This window comes from Malus sylvestris, chromosome 6, assembly GCF_916048215.2.
Source record: "Malus sylvestris chromosome 6, drMalSylv7.2, whole genome shotgun sequence".
Classification (NCBI taxonomy): domain Eukaryota; kingdom Viridiplantae; phylum Streptophyta; class Magnoliopsida; order Rosales; family Rosaceae; genus Malus; species Malus sylvestris.
Window position 1 is genome coordinate 10,614,095 of NC_062265.1, and position 24,360 is coordinate 10,638,454.

The 24,360-nt window shown below is 36.6% G+C and overlaps 2 protein-coding genes, 1 long non-coding RNA gene and 1 pseudogene across 6 annotated transcripts; 1 reads left to right on the plus strand and 3 right to left on the minus strand.

The window, feature by feature from the left end:
- Nucleotides 1–397: 397 nt before the first annotated feature.
- LOC126626467 (uncharacterized) lies at nucleotides 398–1,826 on the minus strand. The gene is made up of 3 exons (XR_007624702.1): nucleotides 1,693–1,826; nucleotides 675–779; nucleotides 398–583 (listed from the first exon to the last, which is right to left on the minus strand). It is a non-coding gene; the product is annotated as an uncharacterized LOC126626467 (long non-coding RNA).
- Nucleotides 1,827–4,820: 2,994 nt separating this feature from the next.
- On the plus strand, nucleotides 4,821–6,423 carry LOC126626462 (uncharacterized; annotated as a pseudogene).
- Nucleotides 6,424–15,364: 8,941 nt separating this feature from the next.
- LOC126626463 (probable WRKY transcription factor 15) lies at nucleotides 15,365–17,383 on the minus strand. Of its 2 annotated transcripts, none has more exons than XM_050295787.1 (3): nucleotides 16,394–17,379; nucleotides 16,120–16,245; nucleotides 15,365–15,793 (listed from the first exon to the last, which is right to left on the minus strand). In XM_050295787.1, exons 1-3 carry the CDS (start codon nucleotides 17,071–17,073, stop codon nucleotides 15,643–15,645), a joined length of 957 nt encoding a protein of 318 aa, XP_050151744.1. In that variant the 5' UTR covers nucleotides 17,074–17,379; the 3' UTR covers nucleotides 15,365–15,642. The 2 variants fall into 2 exon arrangements, with proteins under 2 accessions (XP_050151744.1, XP_050151745.1); XM_050295788.1 differs by having other exon boundaries at nucleotides 15,699–15,837; nucleotides 16,394–17,383.
- A 1,179-nt stretch (nucleotides 17,384–18,562) lies between these two features.
- On the minus strand, nucleotides 18,563–24,071 carry LOC126626461 (uncharacterized). Of its 3 annotated transcripts, none has more exons than XM_050295785.1 (6): nucleotides 23,608–24,071; nucleotides 21,619–21,734; nucleotides 21,128–21,274; nucleotides 20,695–20,788; nucleotides 20,269–20,604; nucleotides 18,563–20,162 (listed from the first exon to the last, which is right to left on the minus strand). In XM_050295785.1, the coding sequence occupies exons 2-6, from the start codon at nucleotides 21,727–21,729 to the stop codon at nucleotides 18,877–18,879; spliced, it is 1,974 nt and encodes a 657-aa protein (XP_050151742.1). In that variant the 5' UTR covers nucleotides 21,730–21,734; nucleotides 23,608–24,071; the 3' UTR covers nucleotides 18,563–18,876. The 3 variants fall into 3 exon arrangements, with proteins under 3 accessions (XP_050151742.1, XP_050151741.1, XP_050151743.1); XM_050295784.1 differs by having other exon boundaries at nucleotides 21,619–21,740; XM_050295786.1 differs by lacking the exon at nucleotides 21,619–21,734.
- Nucleotides 24,072–24,360: the final 289 nt, after the last annotated feature.

The following is a 24,360-nucleotide window of genomic DNA, read 5'->3' on the forward strand; positions in this document are numbered from 1 at the left end:
TTAGAGTAAAACAAGCCAAGTACATCTTTAGCTATTGTCTTACGATTAGGTACTCTCCACAAAGGACACGTATGCATGCAAAAATGATGAAAACCCTCTCCCTCGACGAAAGAAAAAGGTAACTCGTCTATAATTATCATCTCAACGCAAGCCTTAGTAACTTCCACTTGAGAAAAACCTATAGCTTCCAACTTATCTTTTATGCCGACAAAGGTTAAGATCTTTTGCCTATTTGCAGCAAATATTTCCTTATTAGGACCGTAACTCCTACATCTAGCTAACTGTTTTCTAATACTAGTTGTACCATTTTTATCCGTGTCAGCCATATACGATTTACTACAATACTTGCACACTCCTTTAACTCTACCTCCCTCAAATGTCCTATCAAAGTGCTCCCAAATTGTAGACCTTTCATGACTTTTTAGTGAATCCAATAGAGTGTCTTCTTTACTTACTTGATCACTTGAGCAACCTTCTTTTGGAGTTGCATCGGAGGATTTTTTTTTGATCCACCATGAGTAAAAGGAGTTTGTTGAGTTGCTACCATGGGGAGTTGAGGTGGAGTTGATTCACCAACAATGTCCTTCAAAAATAATAGAAAGAATCATTACAATTAATTATTAAATAAACTGAGACATAAGAGCCATAGAGAAAGTATAGAGATGACAACTTACTTGTGATGGAGTAGACGTAGATGAATTTATTTTTTCACGGGAGCTATTTGATGATCTCATTGAGTTTGAGCTTGAGCTCGAGGCCTTTGATGCACTTGACTTCATCTAATTAAGATACAAAACATATAATAAGCAAAGGTAGGATGCACATGGAAAAGCTACGGATGCACATAATAAGCAAGGTCTATGACTATAATCCTTCCATATAAAAGCAAGGTCTATGACTGTAATTATCAAAAGATACAAAACATATAAGATGGATTAAACTAGTTATTTACACTCTCAAACACAACAAACTTTAGTCTTTCTGCTGTTGAGTGACAAATAATTAAAAATCAAAATCAAACATATTTTGGTTCTCTTTGAAATTTAGCCGTTGAGCTAGTATTCCTCATCATATTACTCAAAAGTATTGACACCTAAATACTAATTAATTTGACATTTGGAAAGTAATCTGCAACTCATAAGTCATAAAGATGCAATCAGCAATCCTCCTCCGGTAAAACTTGATTATTTATAATATGTTTTTTTTTTTACTTTTGAACAGACAGATACTAATGAAGACTGAAGTGAAGGCCACGAGCAAGAACATACAAATTCCATAACTTATTATTTACTGGTTAATTACATGTTGCTTAACTGAGAATGAGGAGAACCCTAATATAATTGAGGAAGCTACCCCTTAAGCTACTCCAATAACCTACATCGACACTCCCCACTCTCTCCATGGACTCGAAAAGGCTCACATTATCCTAAGAAAACCCTAGAGTGAAAGCTGCTTAACCAAATCCAGCAGCATACCTAAAACAAATTAATCAAACCCTATGTACTCTCACAAATTAATCAAACCTCAACTAATAGTCTAATAGTGTTCAAAAATGAAGTTACCTAATCAAATCCAGCATACCCAAAACAAATTGCAAAACCATGAAATTGAAAAGCTACAGATTAGATTCATCAGAACCAACGAAATTGAAAAAAAAAATCTACAAAACGCATCAGGGGGTGAGAGACTAACCTTGCAAAGGAGGGAATTTGTGGGTCGAGACTCGAGACTCGAAACGGCGAGAGGAAGTCGTGCCTCATGGGTCGCAGGTCACTGGTCATGGGGGTGAGAGACTAAGAATGAGACGGCGACGGTGAGATGTGAGACAGGTCATAGGTCGCTGGAAAGGAAGAAGACGAAGTGGAAGACAGCGGAGCTGGGAATGAGATGGTTCAAAATGAGAGTATGTACAGAGGAGAGGGATAAAAGAAAGGGAATGGGTTTGGTTCTGTTTAGGGTTTCAGACTAAAGAAGGGGCCTCTACAAATTGGACTGAATGACGCCGTTCAAGGGAAAAAATAATATTTATTTATAATTAAATATGAAAAGACGTCGTTTTGCCTATACTTCGGTTCAGTTCAGTTTTTTTGGGTTTTCAGTTTTTCGAACCCATACCTATGCCTAGGTAGGCTAGAAGTCTAGGCTAGGCTGGATTTTCATAACAATGTCAACGAAACTCAAGCGGCCATTGCTGAATCAATAGCTGGCTCTAATACATCTGCTGCATTGGGCTGTCCGATTACTAAGATCTATGTGGTGTGCTCACAGCTAAAGATAGAACGACATTGTCTCAACCTCTATAGATAAGGCAAAGACTAATGTCAATTCGCCGACCGTGCCCTCGAGGGGAGACGGAGAACTCCCAACTGGGAAGAAGGTCAAAGTGCAGGGGATTTGTATAGGCTTGGCCTCCGACCAGATTACCCCGCTTGTCGCAAAATTGAATTGTGGTTGATTACAGACCACTCCATCTACGAGCGAGCCTAAAAGTCACCAACTTATTGACTCAAACATGGGTGTCATGATCCATACCAATTGCCACCTGCTCACCCCTTCATGGAAGAAGCTCTCCCCCAAGATGCAAGAGGAGATGAGGAAAGAGATTTTGATAAGTATGGAATTTTTTTTTTTTTTTTGCTTTTACTTATTTTGTGTAGTCCATATGTCACCATTTCATTGAATCAATATCAGGGACCATTTGCGATAAAAATCGTTATTTTGTGTAATCATGCGTCACCATTTCATTGAATTTATAGGGTAGTAAGTGTCAAGGACGACATTGATTGTCTTATGCCCCCCCCCCCCGAAACAGCAGTTAAAAGACTTGAGTCGAAAAACTATATGGAAGAAGCAAGCCTCAAGACTTATTAAAATGAATGCCCAAAAGGTAAGATCAAGGTGAAATAGTTCACAAGTTGCTAGGGTGCAGTACCATTCAAAACATTACATCCAGGGATTCAAAGGCTGAGATCGCATATCACATTAGTAGAAAAGATGAAAAGGTGGACCTGTTTTGTCTAGGTAGCTTGGTAATGTAGGATAGATATTTGAATGTCGCTAGGGTTAGCGGGGGGTCTGCTAGATAGACATTATCGAATAGCACATTTTGATGAGAGATATGAACAAGTGGCTTTGACAAAACTAGTGTTTTCTGAATTATATGAAGCCAGTAAGCAAACAGTGAATCCATAGGTATTTGAACCTGAGTATCCAGGAAAATGTAGAATATTTGATAGAAGAATAGAATATCCTTTTGAACAACCTGATTTAATAGGAAAGCTTTATATCTTGAAATTAATTCATCAAGTTGATAATAAAATATGTGGACGTTCCAGTGGACATTATGCACTTGTTACACAACAACCCCTTATAGGAAGGGCCAAGCAAGGGGCACAACGGGGTAAAGTTTGAAATTTATTAATTCTATGATTTATGATTCAATTTTTTTTTTTTTTAAGATACTAAAGAATAAAAATCTGAAAGCTTTTCTTTGTGGTTATAATGCCAAAAAATCAAGTCGGCTCATTCGTCTATATATTGATTGTTACAGGCCTCTTGAATTTGAAAGTGAATGACCAAAATGATGAGTTTGATCAATTTCAGGGACCATGAGTAATAAAAACCCTTAAATGTATTTTTTTAAACTAATACACTTGTTTTGTGGTCTATTTCAAACCAACTTCTCTATCGACATGCAGCACCTAGGTACGAAGGAGTATACAATTTAGGTGTGGACTAAGCTCCTACCGATCCACCCCTAAAGTTTGCAAAGATGATTGACTAGTGAGAATGGTTATGCAGTTATTTTTAGAAATTGGAATTTTTTATAAGCTTTTTTTTTAATTTAATTCTATTGTTTTGTTTTTCTATTTAAGTTTTTTTTTTTAAATTAATTTATTTTTATAATTTACGGTAGAAATCGATAGCAAATAAGGTTAACGGGGAAGATAAGTCGTACCTTCATCGCTCTGGTTCTTGGCCCTTCACTTCCCGAGTTGAAGAACAGCGTGATGAGGGTTCGCTTTTCCCAAAAGTCGAGGCATAGGAGCATACGTATGTCAATTATGGCAACCAAGTGGCAGTCAACATTTATGTATGTATTTTGTTCAAAATTTTAATTTTTACACAAAATTTAGAATTATGATCGACAATCTTAATTGGTTTTTTTTAGGCTTCTATGTTGCAGAAAAAGGATGAGTACCTCACCAACCTCTCCTAGCAGCAACCGGACACGCCAATGGAGGAGCTGGCACCTGATCCAGGGTTTTTTTTTTATAGGCTTCTATAGTTGTTGATGGACAAGGTTGGATGACGAAAAGGCAAATAACTCTGCGACCTAGAAGCGGGGGGGGGGGGAGGGGGGGATCTTCTTCATCTAGTATCAACCTTGACGCAGAAAGTTTTTCAGACTCCAACAGTTAGAGATTGAGCTAGCAGACCTATGACAACGAGAAAAAGAAGCTTGGAAAGAAGTGTGCTAGTGAGAAAAGGGCCTTCTGCAGTACATTGTTAGGATGAAGAAATGGAAACCCCAGGCATTGCCTTCCTAGTCCTCTGAGCAACCTTTAGCCACCATCCCACTAGCCAGCTCACCAACGACCCAATAGTCGTAGTTGGTTTAGGATTTTTTGTATATGAATATTTTATTTTTAATATAATTAACTATTTTATCATATTGTGATTATTTAGGTTAACATAATTTAAGTTACAATTAAAAATAATAAAATTAAAAGGTCTGCCTGACAACTACTTTCATGTGGCAAAATATTTTAATTTTTTTATTTTATGGAAACCCAATGAAATAATTGCGTAGGCCAAGATTCATTTGTCGGGCGAACTTGGTTATGTTAGGATGCCAGATGGTATCATGTTATGGTGTTTAGTTACTAGTTTTAGAGTTAGTGATTACTACAAACAATATCTTGTATAAGAAGATAGGCAATTAATGAAATATAGTATAAGCCAGTTTTCGTTCCTCTCAATCCTTCTCCATTGTATGACGAGCAAAACATCGCGCAAAACCATGGAATCGCGAGTTTCCAATCTAGAAACTGTGTTCGACGAATTTAAGAACAAAATCAAGATTACCCAAGGCTTCATTCTTCTTCAATTGCAGTCCCTAGTGGCGAAGTGTAATGAAGGTTCTCTTAGGGAATCTTCGGAAGCTACTCTTGGTGATCCACATCTCCAAGAGGCGATAAACCCTAATTTCGGCCCCGATTCTCAGCGTTACGATTTAGTACCAAATTTGTGGCGACCATTCATCAAAATGGTGTTCTCTGTTCTGAAATCGAATAAAAATGTTCTCATGCTTCAATCCTTCCACGAAAGATTCAAGCCCGAGAGAAAGCATATGAGCTCTTTCTAAATTTCGTCCAAGATACAAGCCCAAGACTTATCCTTGTTTAAGACTCGTATTAAAGAAATTCAAGAAGGTTCGAAACTACGTCAAACAACACAACGATGGTTCTGCAACGTTTCGTTCCAATCCCAAATTTCAAGAAAGTTTTGGGTATTTTCTTAATGATTTGGATAGGCAAAATGAAAGGTTTTTTTTTATTTAATTGACAAGAAAGCTGAAGATTTTGTGATAGTTTCTCCAGTTCTTCATTTTGATGGCATGGAATACAAGGTTCAAGCTATCGTTTTTGGGTTCTGCATTTCCTAACAGCTTGGCTACTGCTTTTGGAGATAAATTCAATCTGTTTTGGACAACGCCTTTGTTTATTTGTGAATCTAATTGTAAGAATGAATTGGCCCAGGATTTCGTTTTCAAAATTTCTGTTTTTGATGTTGGGTTCATGAAAAAGGATTCATCTACACTCCAAGTGTTTGATGAAAGGTCGTACTCAACAAATGATTATGATCTTCAATTAGGCTATCATATGCCAATTTCCGACACTGGGGGTACAAATATTTGTGGGCGTGGTTTGTTTCGAAATTTTAGAAAAGTGACGAATTTGAGATAATCACATGGGGTTTTGTGGGTTTCTATCAGTTTATGCAAGCACAACCCTCAATTGTTGAGAATGAATGCCAGAAAGACCTGGATGGAATGTATGCCCACAATGTGTTTGTTAGAATGCAGCAAACAACAGACATTGTTTCTTTGAAGCTTGGGTTCCATGTGTCCATTTGTGATAAAGGCGGAAGAACAACTATTCAAGGGCTCTTTAATTCGAAATCTACAAGGGAAGTTGAAACCATTTCGATGTTACAAATGCTTCTGCTTAACTAGTTGATGAAATGTGGTTTTTTAGTGGGTTTTATAATGATGTAATTGTTGCTGTTGGTTTTGAGTTCAACTACCTTATGGAAATTCAGCACAAGGGTGGAGGGTCTCAATTAGATCTGAGTATAAGATGTTATAAAGAACTTATCCAAGGAAAATGAAATATTTCAACTTAATGAACATGATTTTAAGTCTGCATGTGTAGAAAATAAAGGATATAAAGATGTTAGTGAGTCTGCAGTTGCAAAATAACAGCTGATATTAAAGAACATTATCGGGAAAGGCATCTAAAGTACAACTTCCATGTCTTGGTTATTAACAGATGGAAGAATGATGACAATGAGAGACCCTCATATTCTTTACCATCTTAGTAGAGAATATATTGGCCAGAGAAAATGGGATCCTGACTTCAATGGTGCAAAAATGATGCTTGAGTTAGTAGATGGGTATAATGTTTCAACTGCAAAACATTGTCAGCATCTGTTTTTACTTCATATTGATGTTTGCTTAAAGTGATGGGGACGAAGGCAACAAATATTTAGAAAGGGAGTTTGAATTATTTTGAAAGGACGTCAGAATGTGAGGAAGCAAGCAACGAAATTTTAAGATTACTCTACAGTAAATATCATTGCTCATTTTTTTGGAGGGTGTAATGTGGAGTTATTTTTCAACAGTAAGCGACTCTAGATAGGAGAATGATCAAGAAGGACAATGATGTTGCTACTCAAAGTGTGAGTCCAATGGCAGAACCATTCCAAGGATGATGTTACTTGGGAGTTGTATCATGATTTGAAGCTCAAGTTTCCAGAAATTGTTAATCATTGAGCTGTTATGTTTTCATTGTGTAGTTTCGTACTTGGCTTTTATTTCCTTAAGTTCTGTTTTAAGAGGGGGTATTATTAGGATGTCAAATGACATCATCTTGTGGTGACAAATGTACAATGGATATTAATAGTTAGTTACTAGTTGTGTCATGATGAAGATGTCTATCCTTTAGGTAAATAAGCAATTTAGTTTTAGGTAGTACAAAAGAGGCTCAGAAGACAATACAGACTCATGCCATTGTTCACTTACCAGACTTAAGAGTACCTCCTCAAGATCATGAACAGTTTTCTCATAGTATTCAAGAGGTCAATACATTTTCAGTTACAGATAACAGTGCAAATTTAGTTTCAAGTATCAGTAGTCTAGAATCTCCTACTAATGGTGTTCTCAGTTCTTCATCAACAATGTTGACTTCAAGGCCTTCACATCATCACTCTCTCATACATCATCACTCTGGTACATCTCCAATGTAGCTTGTCCATCCACACAACCAGATTCAAATTCATGCAATAATTCATCATCTCATCATTTAGAAAGGCAGCTACTATGTCACATTGAAAAATGGCAATGCAAGAGGAATATAATTCACTCAGGGCTCAAGGAACATGGATTTTAGTGCCACCTCCAGACGATAGAGCCATTGTTGGAAGTAAGTGGGTATACAAGGTTAAAAAAAAACTCAAATGAAGTGTATTAAGATAAAAAGCCAAACTAGTGGCTTAAGGTTTTTCTCATGAGCATGGTATTGATTATCTGGATACTTTTAGTCTTGTGGTAAGACGTACAATAGTTAGGATGGTATAAGCCTTGATTGTTGTTAATCATTGGGATCTTAGGTAATTAGACCTTAAAAATGCCTCATGCATGGTGATTTACAGGAAGAGATGTATATGAAACAACCTCAGGGCTTTGTTGATGCTACTTATCCCACATATGTATGCAAATTGATCAAGTCATTATATGGTTTAAAGTAGGCCCTAAGAGCATGGATCTCAAAGTTTACAAAGTTACCTAGCAACTTTGAATTTCATTGTTTCTTCTTCTTCTTATACAAGTCTATTTGTGAAGAATGATGGTTCATATATGGTTATTCTGTTACTATATGTGGATGATATCACCATTACTGGTTCTATCCCATCAAAAGTACAATTGGTTATTCAAGAACTCTCTGAAGTGTTTAAACTCAAGAATATGGGTAAGCTGACCTATTTCCTAGGATTACAGATCAATTATAAGTCAAATGGTGATATGTCAGTAAATCAATCTAAATACATTTAAGGCTTGATTCACGAAGCAGGAATGGATTCATGTGAGTCTGTAGCTATACCTTATTAACCTTATATTAGTTATTTGATGCAGAAGGTACCTTATTGACAGATTCAATAGTATACAAAAGTTTGGTTAGTTCATTGCAGTATTTGACTTCACTAGGCCCTACAATGCTTTTGCAGTAAATTCAGTATGCCAATTCATGACTGCACCCACTGAATTGCATTATGGAGCTGTCAAAAGAATTCTTAGATATCTCCAAGGTACAATTACCATGGGATTACATATTCTGCAGACACATTAGTTTAGTTTACTGCATTTTCAAACTTAGATTGGGCTGCTAATCTTAATACCAAAAGATCAATGACTGGTTATGTGGTGTTTTTGGGATCCAATCTCATGGCAATCAAAGAAGCAAAGCTCAGTGTCTAGAAGTTCAACTGAAGCTAAATACAAAGCTCTATGACATACTGCATCTGACATTACTTGGGTGAGAAATATTTTGAAAGATTTAGTTGTTGCTTTGTCTAATCCTCCAGTGATTCAAATATGTTGCAATTGCATTAAGTGTAAATCCTGTATTTCATTCAAGAATAAAGCACTTAGACACAAACTACCATTATGTAAGGGAGAGAGTTTAGAAGAGAGATTTGGAAGTGGTGTATATTCCAACAGATGAACAAAGAAGTGGTGTATATACTAACAGATGAACAAATTGCAGATGTATTGACTAAAGGACTTCACAATCCAGCTTTTGTTAGACACTATTACAATCTTCAACTTGGAAGCCCCAGTTGAGATTGAGGGGGGATGTTGAAGATAAAACCATATCAGCTAAATGCCACATCAGCAGAAGAGTGCCACCGCAGCTAAAGTTTGTCAGAGAAACTTTAGACTGTTAGTAGTTGTTAGAGTCTGTTAAGACTGTTAGCTATAGCTTAAGACATAAGAAGGCTCATGAGAGTGGACCTGAGGATTAGAAATGCAGAGCTCTTATCAAGAATCCAATGAGTCTGCGAAATCCAAATTGCACCAGATATGTGGATCAAATTAATATTAATTGGAATTAGGGTTCCAATATGCTTTAGCCTTGAGCTCCAAAATGAGGTTATTTCAGCAAAACTTAAAGATTAACATGCACCAAAAAGATCAACGAGAACAGACATGTCATAATGCGACGTAGAAATTTCCGATAAAAACTTTCGACAGACTTTCGACAACCAAGTTGCACATATAAGACGTATCTCCCACAGATTTTTTTTTCTCTTCGTAATTCAATGGTTCTGGTGGAAGTCCGTCAGTTTCATAGGACTTGTGACCTAGCTATATTATATATCTTATATTATGTATATGTCCTCTTGTCTATGATGGCGAGGAGAAAGGAAGCGGATTGGCTAAAAGGAGATAAGTATGGTGACAAATGTGCTTCCTTTTTGGCCAAAAAGATTTGAGGGAAATACTATTGACTTTTTATGAGGACAAATTTTTCTACCAAATGATGGAAGATTGAACACAAGGATCCCTTTCACGTCTATTGAAAAATGATTGTTTTTAGAAAGTTGCTAACTTGTACAGTTTTACTAGATGGTTGGTCGATTTTCTCATACAACAATTTATCATATTCACAAAACAAATTAATATAGGACTACTTGTAAGTTGTATACACGAGTTACCTCGCAAGGGCAATTTTATAACAACAAAGTTGATCCTTAAGCCACTTTTAGCTTGTTAAATGTGTACGTTCACAAGTGTTTGCGTGTTTAATATAAAGGAGGAAATTTTCCTTTTAGACATAGATTTTACCAAATTAATCCTCTCATGGATGAGATATATATATATAATGTTTATGAAATATTCTTCAAGTTTATATACATTATTCACCTATCTTTTAATGGTTCAAGTTTTAGTAACATTTAGTAAGAGTATTTTCTCCCGGTGAATTTGGTTAAGTGTTGGATATGATAATCAAATTGTCAGTAACCTCTCGACAGTGTTTAAACATCTTCCATTTTGCTCTCATTAGAGCGTCGTCGAATCGGTAACATTCTAGAGAAGACCTAAATTGAGGACTTGCTTGTTGAATCACATGAAAAATATAAAATCCTCAACTTATGTCGACATCAATCAATCTTTCCAAGTTACTCACTTTTTCCCAAGGTGGAATCATTCCTTGTGATGTGAGTTTCAACTATCTATACATTTATCCAAGACTCAGTAATCATAAATTCTGCTTTTGATGATAATATTCGAGAAGAAAAGGAAGCATGCAGATGCAGGTTCAAAGGGACAAATCATGCAAAACGATTGACTGCAATAACCTTCAAACTTGATTTCTACATCAACCATAATTCGATGGATTTTCATGCGGCTTATGCTTATTATTATGATATTGGACCTCCCACTTCAGCAGATTAAGCATAACTAATGGTTGAGAATGGATAACATAGGATGGTGCCCAACTTTATATAACACCTTCTGCTGCTGGCACTCATCAGCCATCACTCGTTCATGCATATGCATCAATCTACACCCATCATTCAATAAGCGTTCGAGCTAGCACACTTTTGATGAAAATAAATAAATAAAACATCATATTTCTTAAAGGACCTTAATGATTCAATATCAATGATATATATTTCGAGTAATGCTAGGGAGATCAAATTTTTTTAAACTAAATTTACAAACCAAATGATGTGGTTATAGATGATTAGATTGTTAATGAAATGTCGATTAACATGCTTGTTTATTATTTGGGACACGTAATTTGATTTTAAAATTTGGTCTTTCTAGCATTTATCCATTTCTAAAAGAATGTATACTATTGAAATGAAACATCAAAATCATACATCCTTCAGAAAGGAGAATCCAATGTCGAGAAAGTGTAATCAAATGCAACTTGTAGGGAAAAAAAACCATAATTAGAAATATGAAAAGTCAAAATGAGTGAGGGAAATTTACTTATGTAGAACTTCTTATAAATGTTCAATGAAAAATAATTTTTTTTCCTCTAAAACAGGCAATAAAGATGAACTTAATGGACACTAAAGAGACACTAAAATGACTTATAACTTAGGTGGTTAAACATATTCAATCTTTACCTAAGGTCTCGAGAATAAGCTGAAGTGATGCGATACATAATGAAACAAAATGAAATACTTTAACGATACAAGAGGAGAATTTTGATTCCCACATCCTCCGATATCTCTTCTAGAGAAAAATGGGACACTATTATTGACTATGTAGTGTCTTTTAGTGAAAGTTCTAATATACGTTGAAGATTTGTTAAGAGATGAACCAATCCATTTATATTTCCAAATAAGTAGTAAAGGGAACTAAAAGCTTGTGTGTATTGGAATTAGAATTTGTTAAGGCGAATTTGAACCACATCATTATGAGCTTATTGTGAAGCCAAATTCATCCCTCCCTCTTAATGTAGATAATATCGTTTGTTCAAAAAAAAAAAGGGTCAATACACGGTGTTTGGTGTGCTTGAATTAATGATGGTTTGTCTTATGCCTAAGACAGAATGTTATTTACATATCTCTGTCAAGCCTGTGAGATCTTCTGGCTAGAAACTACTTCAGACAAATTGGTGGGCCTTTAGGATTTGTTTGCAAAGGATATGTGGGGGAAATTAGCCGTATCGAATTGAGCCGAAGCTTGAGAGCCAGGCACATAATTATAATATAATGTAAAATATTGGTTAATCTAATTACTTGGTAGGGCATGCTAGGGAATCGCTAGTCTCAATTTTTTTTTTTAGAAACCAGTCTCAAAAAGCTTAAACGCCCATATTGTAGAAGAGCGAGACAAACATGTAAGTGAAGCCTCACCAAGAGCTTTGTAAATCAATAAAGATGTGGGGAATGAAGATCAAACTCAGGAACACTTGTAAACAAGATTCTGATACGATATCAAACATCTTTTAAGAGGATTCACGGCATGTTAAATCATGTTAAGGTTCTTTGCTATGCATCGGAGTAAACCACATGCTCCACCGCTGCTACAGTCCTCCTCAGTTCTTTGAGTTTCATTCTTCCACATTGTACTCCAGAAATAAATATAGAAACAAATATATAGAAGAAGAAAATAGTTTTATGAAAACTATTTTGATCAAAATTAAAAGGGAACTTTCATGAAAAGGGCTTGGGCTAAATTTATTTTAACAAAAAACCATGCTATAACTTTATTAAATAAAGATTCGACGTAAACTAGGAGTGCTGGCTGTCAACTACCTGACGCCCTCCCCCTCCTCCTTTATCCGGGCTTGGGATCGGCAATGTAAGATAAACTTACACAGACGGAGTTTATAACTTTATTAAATGAAAAAAAAAATTAAATTTTAATGAAAAACCCTTAAATTTTAATAAAAATGACAAAAAATATAAATTTTAATGAAAATGACACAATTATAAAAAAATAAAATAATAATAATAATAATAAAAACTGACACACGGGACATGTACACTGTTTATGAAACTGAACACTATTTATGAAACTGAACGGTACTATACTATTTATTGGTCAAATTTCATAAATAATGCCTAGTTTTTTGTCCACTTTCATAAATAGTGTCTAGTTCTTGGTCATATTTCGTAAATAATGCCTAGTTATTGGGCCCAGTTTCATTAATAGTGTCTCTTTCTTGGTTCAATTTCATAAATAGTGTCTAGTTATTGGTCTACTTTCATAAATAGTGCCTAACTCTTGGTCAGGTTTTTATAACTATTGTCTAATTCTTACTCCAGTTTCATAAATAGTTTCCACCTATCGGTTTAGTTTTGGAAATAATGCATAATTCTTGTTTTCGTTTTTGTTTGGGCCCAAAATAATTGTTTGGGCCGAGTATAGAATCATTCTCGGCCCGGAAGGCCTTGCGATAAGAATGCCATGGATCGTTCAGCACGTGGGCCTCTAAACCTAGGTCGGCTAGGTCACAACACAAGACAAGTCGAGTCCTAGTGCAATAGGGAGTCTCGGTAGGATTAATAACCCGGAAGCGAATCCGGCTTGATTAAGGACTAGGTTCACAATCCTAGTGAAAATAGGACTGGCCGAGTTGGTGCTGATCAGGAGAAGAAGACCTAGTCCGAGTAGGGTTTTAACTCGACCTTGGGTGGAACCGTTGCTATAAATAGAAGAGGCTGTGCATCATTCAAGCCCCCTGCAAATCAATACAAAACTGCCCTGCGCAAACTCTCAACAACTTGAGATTTTTTCTTTCTTTTTCGCTGACACATCTTCCGTTGGCATCAACAGCACTGTGGAAGCAACCGATGATATCTTAAGTCGGCATAGATAGCTCTATCACCGTAGAATCAGTCGATCTCGCAGCATCTTCCGTTGGCATCAACAGCACTGCGGCGAGAACGGTTGGTTACCTATCCAAGTCTCGGTCGAGGAGGATTTCCGGGTCCTTATTGATTGAGGTCATCTCATTAGCCTTCTCGGCGAAGTGAGGTGTTACGGTATATCGAGCTCGGCGCATTGCACGCCGAGTTGTTTTATGATTGGATACTCCCAAGTAGGATTTAGAGTTCGGCATTCGGACGGCCGAACCACGTTCACCATCAAGACTTATATCTGTTTTGAGTATTTATGCCCTTACACTTTGGTGTCGATTCGGAGAGAGTTTACTCTGACGAATAACATCACTGTGACCGAGTCCGACGACGACGATTCGTGAACTTCGTAAAGAATAGTAACCTTGTCTTCAGGTTCGAGAACCCAAGAGGCCGAGACGTGTTCCTTCCTCGGTCGCAATCACAAGATGTAGAAGTCAACCGCGCACCCAACGCAACACCAACAAATTTACTCCTTGGCCAAGCTCGGTCGACGAGTTGGCACGCCCCGCATTCATCGAAGAACGTAGTTAGCCTGTAGATTACTCGGCCTGCGCGCCACGTAGGCTTGGTAGTTTCTAGGGTCAACAGTTTTATAAATAGTGTCAACTTATTGGTCCAGTTTCATAAATAGTCTCTACTTATTGGTCTAGTTTCATGAATAGTGTCTACTTATTGGTCAAGTTTTATAAATAGTGTTTAATTCTTGGTTCAATTTCATAAGGTTTGAAACTTAGACCATTTTTGGTTCTGTAAAAGCACCCATTGCGCAGAAAACGATGAACACAAAAGTGATCTTTTAGATCAAAACCTTGCAAAGATTATGTTCTTAGTAATTATATTTAAAAAGCTATTTTCAATTACCAAATTAAAATTTCCTCACATTTTTTACATACCTACAATAATAAATATAGCTCTCCATACAATTTCTTGAGCTTGGGTATCATCTTGGAGAAATTTTTCCTTGTGCCCATAATACAAAATGGTATACCATGTATTAATATGTAAGTGGTGGAAAATTTTATTTTTTATGTTATTAATCTTTTAACACAAGAATCTCATAACTTGTATAAAGACAAGTGGTGTACTATCCCGTGTTCCGAGCATATTGAAAAAAATTTCATCATCATGAAGACTACTATTGAAAAACAACACCACAAAAATAAAGCTAGAGAATGTAATTCAATTTGAAGTATTTTAAGCAAAAAAAAAAAAAATATATATATATATATATATATATATTAATTAGCTGACAATGAGAGAAAAAAGTGGAATGTGGAGGGGGGGGGGAGGGAGGTGACGCGCCCAACACAAGTTAGGTTATATATATATATATATATTGTTCTTATTATTAAATAAATAAATAAAGTTGATGAATGATTTTTAAGTAAAATGTAAAGATTTAAAAAAAAAATTATTAGTTTTCCTAAATTATAAAAGCATTCTACTTGTCCTCACAATTGGTCACGACCAGCCACACATCGTGGTCTTTCAAATTTGAGCCCATCTAATTAAATAAAAGTTGGGAGCCCACTTGGGTCATTTAGGGTTTGCAATAAGGAAAGGCCATTGCATATCCTGCACCTGCACTACATCGTCATTCATTCTTTCTCTCAACAACGTTAGCCTGCTTGTTTTTGCTTTATTTTCAGCTTGCCATCTCACACATGGCAATTTTCACTGACCAAATTGTGGCGTCAACAAAGCTGAGAATCTGGTGCATTTTTAACTTGGTTTCTTCACAACCATAAGACCATAAGGGATGTAATTCAAATACAACTTTTCACATGTAAATATGTACAATGATCTGATCTGAGTAAAAACATTATTAAAGACAAAAATTGGGACGGAGGAGTAGATCACACTTCAAAGTTACACTTTTAACAGTTTCAGGATTTGAGCAGAAGAGAAGCTTACAATGTAAAACCAGGTCAAGCTGTGAAATGTCGGCCTATTTTGATTCATTTGGTGAACTTAAATCGCAACAGAGGGTGCCTGAAATGTAAACCTCGGGTGTTGATGATTGCCTTCATATGTAACAACCAACATGTTAGGATCCTCCAAGCATCGTTCGACATGCTTTCGTGCAGGACATCCTCGCACACAGCTGCATTTGTAATAACTCCTTTGAAACCAAAAGCATGATTGGACAGACATATCAGCTAAACCCTTGGCAATGGTTAAGCATAACATTCAGATTTTGTACTTAATTGACCATTAGTTGGTGATTAAACATCGAATCTATGCTTTACTAGCAGGACAATGACAAGATATGCACGCATACATGATAGAAGCGTATGCATGATAGAATTAAACATATATATACACATCAAATAATCTTAACGCTGAGATTGGAAACCGGTGCAGCTTAATGGTTAGTGGTTAACTTGTATGCAGTTTAGGAGACTTTTCGAAATCTATATGGAAATGAAAATAATAACATAGAAATACCTAGGATATGGAGACCCTTTGATAGGCTTCTGCCCATACTTCCTCCAAGAATAGTCATCAGGAGGTATATCAGCTAGCTTATTGCTCACAGCCGGAACTCGTATTCTTCTCTTTATTCTCAGTTTCCTGTGAGGAGATGAACAAACATAAGAGATTAGTAACCTTTAGCAAGCAACAAGAAAACAGCAAACAAAAAAAACCAATTATAAAATTGTATAAAAAACAACAAAAAGCAGTCATGTATAGGATTGTATTTTAATTAGGACTGAAATACCTTCTCTTTGAGCAATGACATCCACCGGTAGAGGCTAAACATCTTGTACTGGCTTCTTCACACTTCTTTTTAGAAGAAAACATAGAGTCGCTATCTCGAGAAGCGAAGAGTTCAGACGAAGAATAGTGAATCATCCACGTCTGCGTGTTAATGCTACTTCCGTCCATACTGATCAAAGAAGTACTAGGCTTCTGTGAGAATTGGTTCAAACCCATGATCAAATTATTAGGAAGAACCACACTGGTTTCACAGTGGCCTTGTTGCAATGCCAGGCTCGGTTTTCGCTCTCTACCCATGCTAAAGCCATTACTGCGGATCACATTTGCAGCTACATGATCACTCTGATGAGTATTACTAAACAACTGTCTAAACCCTAAGCAAGGGTGATGGGATTCCAACAGTTCAACCTGGTTTATGCCATGGGATTCGGGCAGTGGACCCCTTCTGATCCTCTTCTGATTTGATAAGATTGATCCATCAAGGAGAGTAAGCAGTTTGCGGAATTCGTTTACTGCATCTTGAGCAAACAGGCTTACTTCTTGAGCACTTCTCTTATGCTTTTTCTCAGAGATGCAACCAAAGAGGCGATGGGCATGCTTCAAACTGCTTTGAGCAACCTCATGAATTGTGAAATCCATTCCTGGGTTCCTTGAAAGACAGACACCTGATTCCCTTTCCATGATTCAATTGCAGATTAATATTCATGCAAATTATGCAATCGCAACCTCAATATTCGGGCATATCAATGTGACTCTGTGATAAGGGTAAAAGCAACGTGGCAGAAACCACCCAATGTAGTGTGATGCTTTAGTGGATAAAATATTCATCATCCACTTCATCAGATCTTTGGTTATATTTTGAAATAAACAAGAGCTTGCTGCCCAGATAGTCAATGGTGCCTTAAGTTTCACAACCCACTAAGTCACTAACCAATACAATATCTGACAAATCTTACATTGATTGAGAGAGAGAGAGTGGAGTACAGGGAAGAATGATAAATTGCATGCTTCATCTGTTTAAAAATCATAAATTTTAATAATAAATTGCATGCTTCATCTATTTAAAAATCATAAATCTCAATAGGATGTTGAAAAAAGTATATACTAATACTTCGTCTTTACAGTGATGACGTGCTAATCATAAATGGGGGAACAAGTAAGTTCACACATGAAAGAATGCAATCATTTTTCATCTATAAGATCATAACTTAGTGTCGCTTAAAGTATCGCCTTTTAAAAATCTAAAATTGACTAACAAAATAAAATGTTGTTTAATCCATTTTCAATATCTGGCTGCTAGAAAAAATAGGAAAATGATTTTCTCACTTTTTTTTCTTCCATATGTAATCTGCACACTCCTATTTATTTCTTTCGCTTGATTCTTCTTTGATTAATTCAACTCAAACGCAAAAATAACCATAAGTATGCAAGGAAACAAAATAAGTGATAAAAAAATCAAGAAACAAATTAAGTAATCAAAATTCATTTGTACATGGAGGAAACCGAAGTTTGAACTTATTCTAAAATCTTAACTCATTACGCTACTCTCTCCGTCCCTTATAACCACAAAGGCTTCAATTCTTTCCACACTCTCTCCCCTCTTTTATCAGTCCTTAATTCCAAACAAAATTAATCAACAAAAAGTATCTGGAGGAAAACTATTACAAAGTTTGTTTTCAAAATTTGCATATGAATTCAATGTTATTATCTCATAATTTGCATTTGTGAATTGTGGGGCATGTAGCAAAGAAGACGACGAATAAGGATTCGATGACTTGAGTGAAGAGTTTGGTTTTATGTAGCATTATTCGACTTACCCATCAATCTATTCCCACTAATTAACTAGCTTGAAGCATGCTTGCTCCCAAAGGGTGGCAACTAGTCGCTTTGCCTCCACTCATCACTTTACTGCATCGTTTATTAATTTCACAGGATTCTGTATACTCAAATTTTGGGGATTTTTTTGTATACATATTCGTTGGATTGACTGTACATTCAATCATTCATCACTTTGACGCATCTCCTACACTCGAGCATAGTAAAATTTTCGAATTATTGTATCCATAGAACTCATTTGGTTGGGCTAAATCTTCGGCCGAGTATGCAACTACGAATTCTACCAACTTGAATGCTCAAACAAAACAATCGCAAAATCAAAGCGAACAAAAGCTGCAGAAACATGTTTCATAAGTCTACATCTAAGTTCTTTTCTTCCAAAATCTGTTCATTACATCGTCAATTGTGTGGCCTAAAGTGCTCCTGAAGAATCAGAAAATTCTGTCTCTTCATAGGGAAAGCAATCGTTCTAGAAACCTTCTTTGGCTCTTGTAAGCTCATCAAGCACGAGAAAAAACTATAAATGATAACAAATTCTGAATCATTATTTTTGAATTTCTGCGTGAGCACTTATCCGGTTACCAATACTAATACTAAGATCAGTACATGAATCAGACCACAGTCTCTGTCCTTCCCAACTTAAGCTTCTCATAAATTTCTTTTCCTCCGCGGAACATAGTTGAGTCGCGAACGTTTGTTTTTGACAGGAGTACACCAGCTCTGATAATCAGCCACCTTGCCTCTTAGCTTTTTGTACTCTCTTGATCTTAAAACTGTCTCCATAATGTTAATATCTTCACGAATTTCGTGTCTGGAAAGAGATGCCAGACCTGGAAGAATGTCCCTCTGAAAATCTTTCATTCTCCTCCCTCTTCTCAACTTAACCCCAAATTCCTTACTGTCATTGTAATTCACCTCAGAAGGCTTTAATGACACGCAATAGTCATCTTCAGTGCTCTCTATTAGATTTAGTGTGAGTAACTCATAAGAATCAGAAGAACACTGCGGTTGTTCACTCCCCTTCGTTTCCATCTTATTTGCACCTCCTACTTCGTAAGTGCAATCATGACAACATGATGAACTCTCCAATGAGATTCTGACAAGTGCTTCAGCTGCTCTGATCAAAACATTCAGTTCAGCTGAATCCCCTCCCTTGTCAAGGTCTTTGTGTTTTAATTCACTGTTGTCAGAAGATCTTCGGTCCTGCTCACCCATTAAGGTTTCTGAAACTTGAGACCCTACATGTGTTCCTGAAAACTGATCAACGGAAAAGGGATTTGAGGTTCCATATTCAATTTCAGACTGCATAGTCTTTACGCTTCTGGAATCATCTTCCCCAATGCAGCATGGTTTACATGAAGCAGAAGAAATATTGCCATGTCCATCTGGATCAACTTTTCGACAATGATCAGTATATGAAAATACAGGGTCTTCTACTTTGTTGTTCTCACAATTTACTTGTCTAGCAGAAGTGCACGAACTACTTCGACTGTTTAGGAGCTTTATGACAAACCCGTTGTTTCCATTACTGGAGTCATTACTGTGGAAACCAACTGCTTCCTGGAGGTCTATCTTCGATCTAGGCGCAGCCTCCAAGCTTACATTGCCCATTCCACTTATGCTTGATCCATCAACTTTGACGTTTCCAGCATTGTATTTTTGAAACCTTTCCAAAGTTTCAATTGAGCCATTATTATTTAGTTTTTTCCCAGTTTCGTAACAATGAGTGCCCTCCTCTACCTTGCTAACTAATCCGCGTAAATGTGAAGAGCTAGCTGTTGAAAAATGGGCTACTGTATGATCATTTGAGAGACAAGATGAATCATCATTCTGAATTTTGTTAAGGTCCAGTAGCCCTGTTTCATATGAACCGAAATGCTGCCTTGTGGTGGATGAATTGTTAATTGCAATGCCACCAGAACGCTTTTCTAATCCTGAAAAAAGAGACCAACACAAATTCTAAAGTGTGCACAAGACTGAACCTTCAGAAACAACTCAATGCCACGTAAATAGTTGTGCACAGAATAACTGAACCCATACCTTGATTGAAAGGATTCCACTCACTGCCATCTAAATGAGGGTTACTCTCAGCAGCATGAAAGAATATATTTTTCTTCACACTACTCGAGATGATCGGATCAAAGAGGACAGAAACTTCTGAATTGTTTGTGCCCCTGGCGCTTGTTATTGGAGCAGTACTGCTGAAGGAAGGTGACTGTTCCAAGCCCTCATTTGATGTCCTTTCAATCGGTTCTTCTAAATCAATCATGTGTTGCGAGCAGGAATGAGTTTCTAAATCAAACCAAATCCTCTTAGTACCTCCCTCTTTCCTATTGTCCTCTTGAATGCTCAGGGAAAGCTTCAGCTCCGCTGGATCTGCGACATTATCACAACAAAGAGATCACCTAAGTTCCAGAGTTACTTTCAAGTGATACCTTGTATTATTATCCTTGGGGAGATTCTTACCGATATAGCTAATGCATTGATCTGTGTGAAGTTTAAGCTCAGGATTCCTCGGCTGAATCTTATCATCTACACCCTTGCACCGTTCTAACAAGTCCTGAAATATAGATTGTGTAAAGCGAACTTCAAAGACAAGCACCAAATCACCACACTAACACCATAAATAACAAGTAATATACAATGAAACTAGGTTACTTATCGACCCATCTCTAAAGACTAGATACTTCATTTATCTCTGCCTCAGGATAGATCTTGACCAAATTAGTTGATAAGTTTGTTACAAAGGCGAGACCAAATTTCGGTCCATATATTCTGCCTTAGACCTACTGCTATCAGTCTGAAAATACCACATACACTGCAACGAAACAAACAAGGGCCGAGTGGGAGCACAAACTGTGGCTGCTTCCACTCCCCTTCATCATAAAACCACACTTACCATATGTTCGTCTCTTCCATAATTTCTCCGAGGTAAAAGATTGAAGTCAGCACCAGCTATGCTATGATTGTATCTACCAAACTCCATCCTGCCAAGGTTCTGCATCAGTGTCTTCTGTATCCTATATAGATGATGGAGTTCATGAACCTGAAGGAAAATCAGTAGTAAAAATTAAATAGAGTGGAATCCATTTTTTTCGCATTTTCCCCCATTTGTATCTTAAACACGTGTAAGGCAACTTCAGTGCAGCCTACTTTGAGTAAACCCAAAATTTCCAATCTGCCAAAATTAAGCAGTAAAAGTCTCACATGTGCAATTGATACAAATGTTGTTTTTTTTTCAAGCCTTACATGACGTCAATCAACGACAAGGTTTTCCCAATGCAAATTATTTTATACGATAGCCAATCATACACAAACACAAGATCTGTGGTCCTAAATTATTTCAGTCCATGTCTAACTTTTATCCTGGGATTTAGAGTATCCTAATACCTGTTTTTTAAACATAATCTCCTGGCTGAGCATAGTCTTCCTCACAACATCGTCTAGAGAACCAGTGTATGCTCGCATTGAATTCAGATCAAGATCTCCCCGCATCAACATTTTTTCTGTTTCTGAAATTGCATCAAATCAGATTTTACATCTTTGAACATAACAGTATTTATAACCAATTTCCACAACGTACTTCATGCCTAGTCCCTACAAAACTCTGTTTAACTAATTGCAAGTAATAAGAAGTGGTTTCTACACTGGCAACCAAAACTTTGTTCTTTGCCGTTTCAAGGAAGAGTTTGCAAAATATCTGCTGTAGTCTCTCTCACTTGCTATTTTGCTATGATCTCACCCCCACCAACTGAATTTTTCTAGCGATAATCTGTTCTCCGCCAACTATCCTTCCCTGTCCTCTCCTCTCCAGTACTCTCCTCTCCTCCATAGTTTGACCAACACTAATTATTGCAATTAAAAATTATGTCACCGTAACCAATCCAAACGCAACTAATTATGATTGCACTAATTATAATTAATGCCTAAATTGCCAGCTGCACAGTGATTGACAAGTAAGTTTAAAAATGTAAAACAAAAGGAAGGGTGTATAAACATCCATTGAACCCGAGTAAACAATTAATGAGACCTCTGTCATCCTAATTGCAACTGTCGTAACCTGTCTAATTCTCTTCTACGCTTGTGTGGAATTCGTTCCCCACAAAGACACAAGGTTTACGAAAGTATCACTCTTACGGATGGACAAGTATCCATTGGTTATAGGTAACCGCGGTTACCCACCTATTTAAATTAAACGGTTACGGTTATGGGTGACCATTTAGATAAATAAACGATTATGGGTATAACCGTTTACCCGCGAAATTTAAATGAACGGTTATGGGTATTAACCACGGTTATAAACGGGTAACCGTTTACCCATTTATTTTATATATGTAAAATTAACACAAACCATGTTCTCGATCCAATAATACTTAGCACCCAATAAATTAGCAAGGAATTCATCTGTCATTCTCTCAATAACACTACTACAAGAATGATGATTTTCATCGTCAAGGAATTGGCCAAATTAATTTAAATTCCTTGCGGGTAACCGTGAAATTGACAGAAATGCTTTGACAGAAATGTCTTCTAAATGATTTTTGTAACCCAATAATATTTAGCAAATATTATATTTACCTTCATTTGTAACAATTAAAAATATCATCTGTAAACTATTATTTCAATTATTGAAATGGTATAAGGACTTAAAAAATTAAAATTTGGAAATGTATGATGAATGTACCTATAACGGTGTTTAATTGTCAAAAAAAAAATTATGATAATTTTTTTTTAATTTTCAAGTTGTTAAAAAACATATAGACGGATGAAAAAATGGTAATGGTAAAAAAAAGAAGATAAACGGGTTAAAAATGATAAATGGGTAAATGGGTATTAAACGGTTACGATTAAATGGGTATGCAATTATGAGTATGAGTATAACCGTTTAGGCAATTACCCAACGTTTAGTAAACGGTTATGCGGGTATGAGTATAAACGGTTATGGGTAAATTAACCGCGATTACCCGTCCACATAACCATTGCCCATCCCTAATCACTCTTGATGAGACAATACCCTAAGTTGTGAGACAAGTTAATATGATGTTCTTTTTTTCATTTCTGGTATTTGGGGAAATCTAGGAAATAGTTTTGTGAATAATTACTAACATGGGCCATGGAAGTTGTTTTACAACCAAACTACTTCAAAGTAAAGGAAGTATTACTATTAATGCATCAAACTGTTAGTTTCCTGTAATTAAAAAGAAAACCCAAAAGGTCATTACTTTTACTCAACACATTCATTCAACACCCAACCACTACAAAATAATTCAAGCAACAGAAATCCCATATTGCAAATTGTCTATATATGACAACCGAAATTCCAAAAAACACATCTTCCTGCAAATTTTGGAAATGTAGAGAAAGAAAGAGAGAGAGTACCAAGGTGAAGAAATATCTGCTTCTGCTTCTTCTTCTCCTTCTCCTTCTCCTTCACTAAATTCTCATTTTCTCCAACATATCTAAGGGACTGTAATCCAGAAACAATGCTGCCTGCCAATGATTCAACATGTGAAGGGGGGGAGAGAGAGAGAGAGGAGAGAGAATCGGATCACACTGGGGTCATCAAAGGACTGAAGGAGGGAAAGATACTTCTGTCCACAGAGATAGGAGAGAGAGAGAGTAGCGAGTAGCAAGCGCAGGAAGGGCGTGTACGGGATCACGTATCCGTTATTCCCACAACCCAAATCATCCTCTCCTTTCTCCTCTCTCTCTCGGTCGTTGGGATTCCTTTCTTCTTTCTCTTATTTTTCTCTCTCTCTACGTCTCTCTCTGGAGTCTGGACTTAGATTTCTCTTTTAAGGAGGAGCTGTCACTTGTCAGACGAGCTTCTGCTGGGACAGTTTCAACGACAAAAGTTCTGATGACACTTGTGCATCTTCCTCATTACTTGTTTTACCTTCTTATCCCTCATACTATGTCCCAGATTACACTTTTGTCCTTGCTTCATAATGGATTTTTTTATTTTATACGTTGTATTTAGGGTGGGAGATCTGAAACCAATTGACGGAGTATAGCTTAATGTTTCTCACATGCAACTATAAAAGCATTATTAGACTGTAGCATTGAGGAGGTGTTTGATAATGGAAATGATGTATACCTTACATGCCAATTTGTGATAAGTGAGCATGTCAT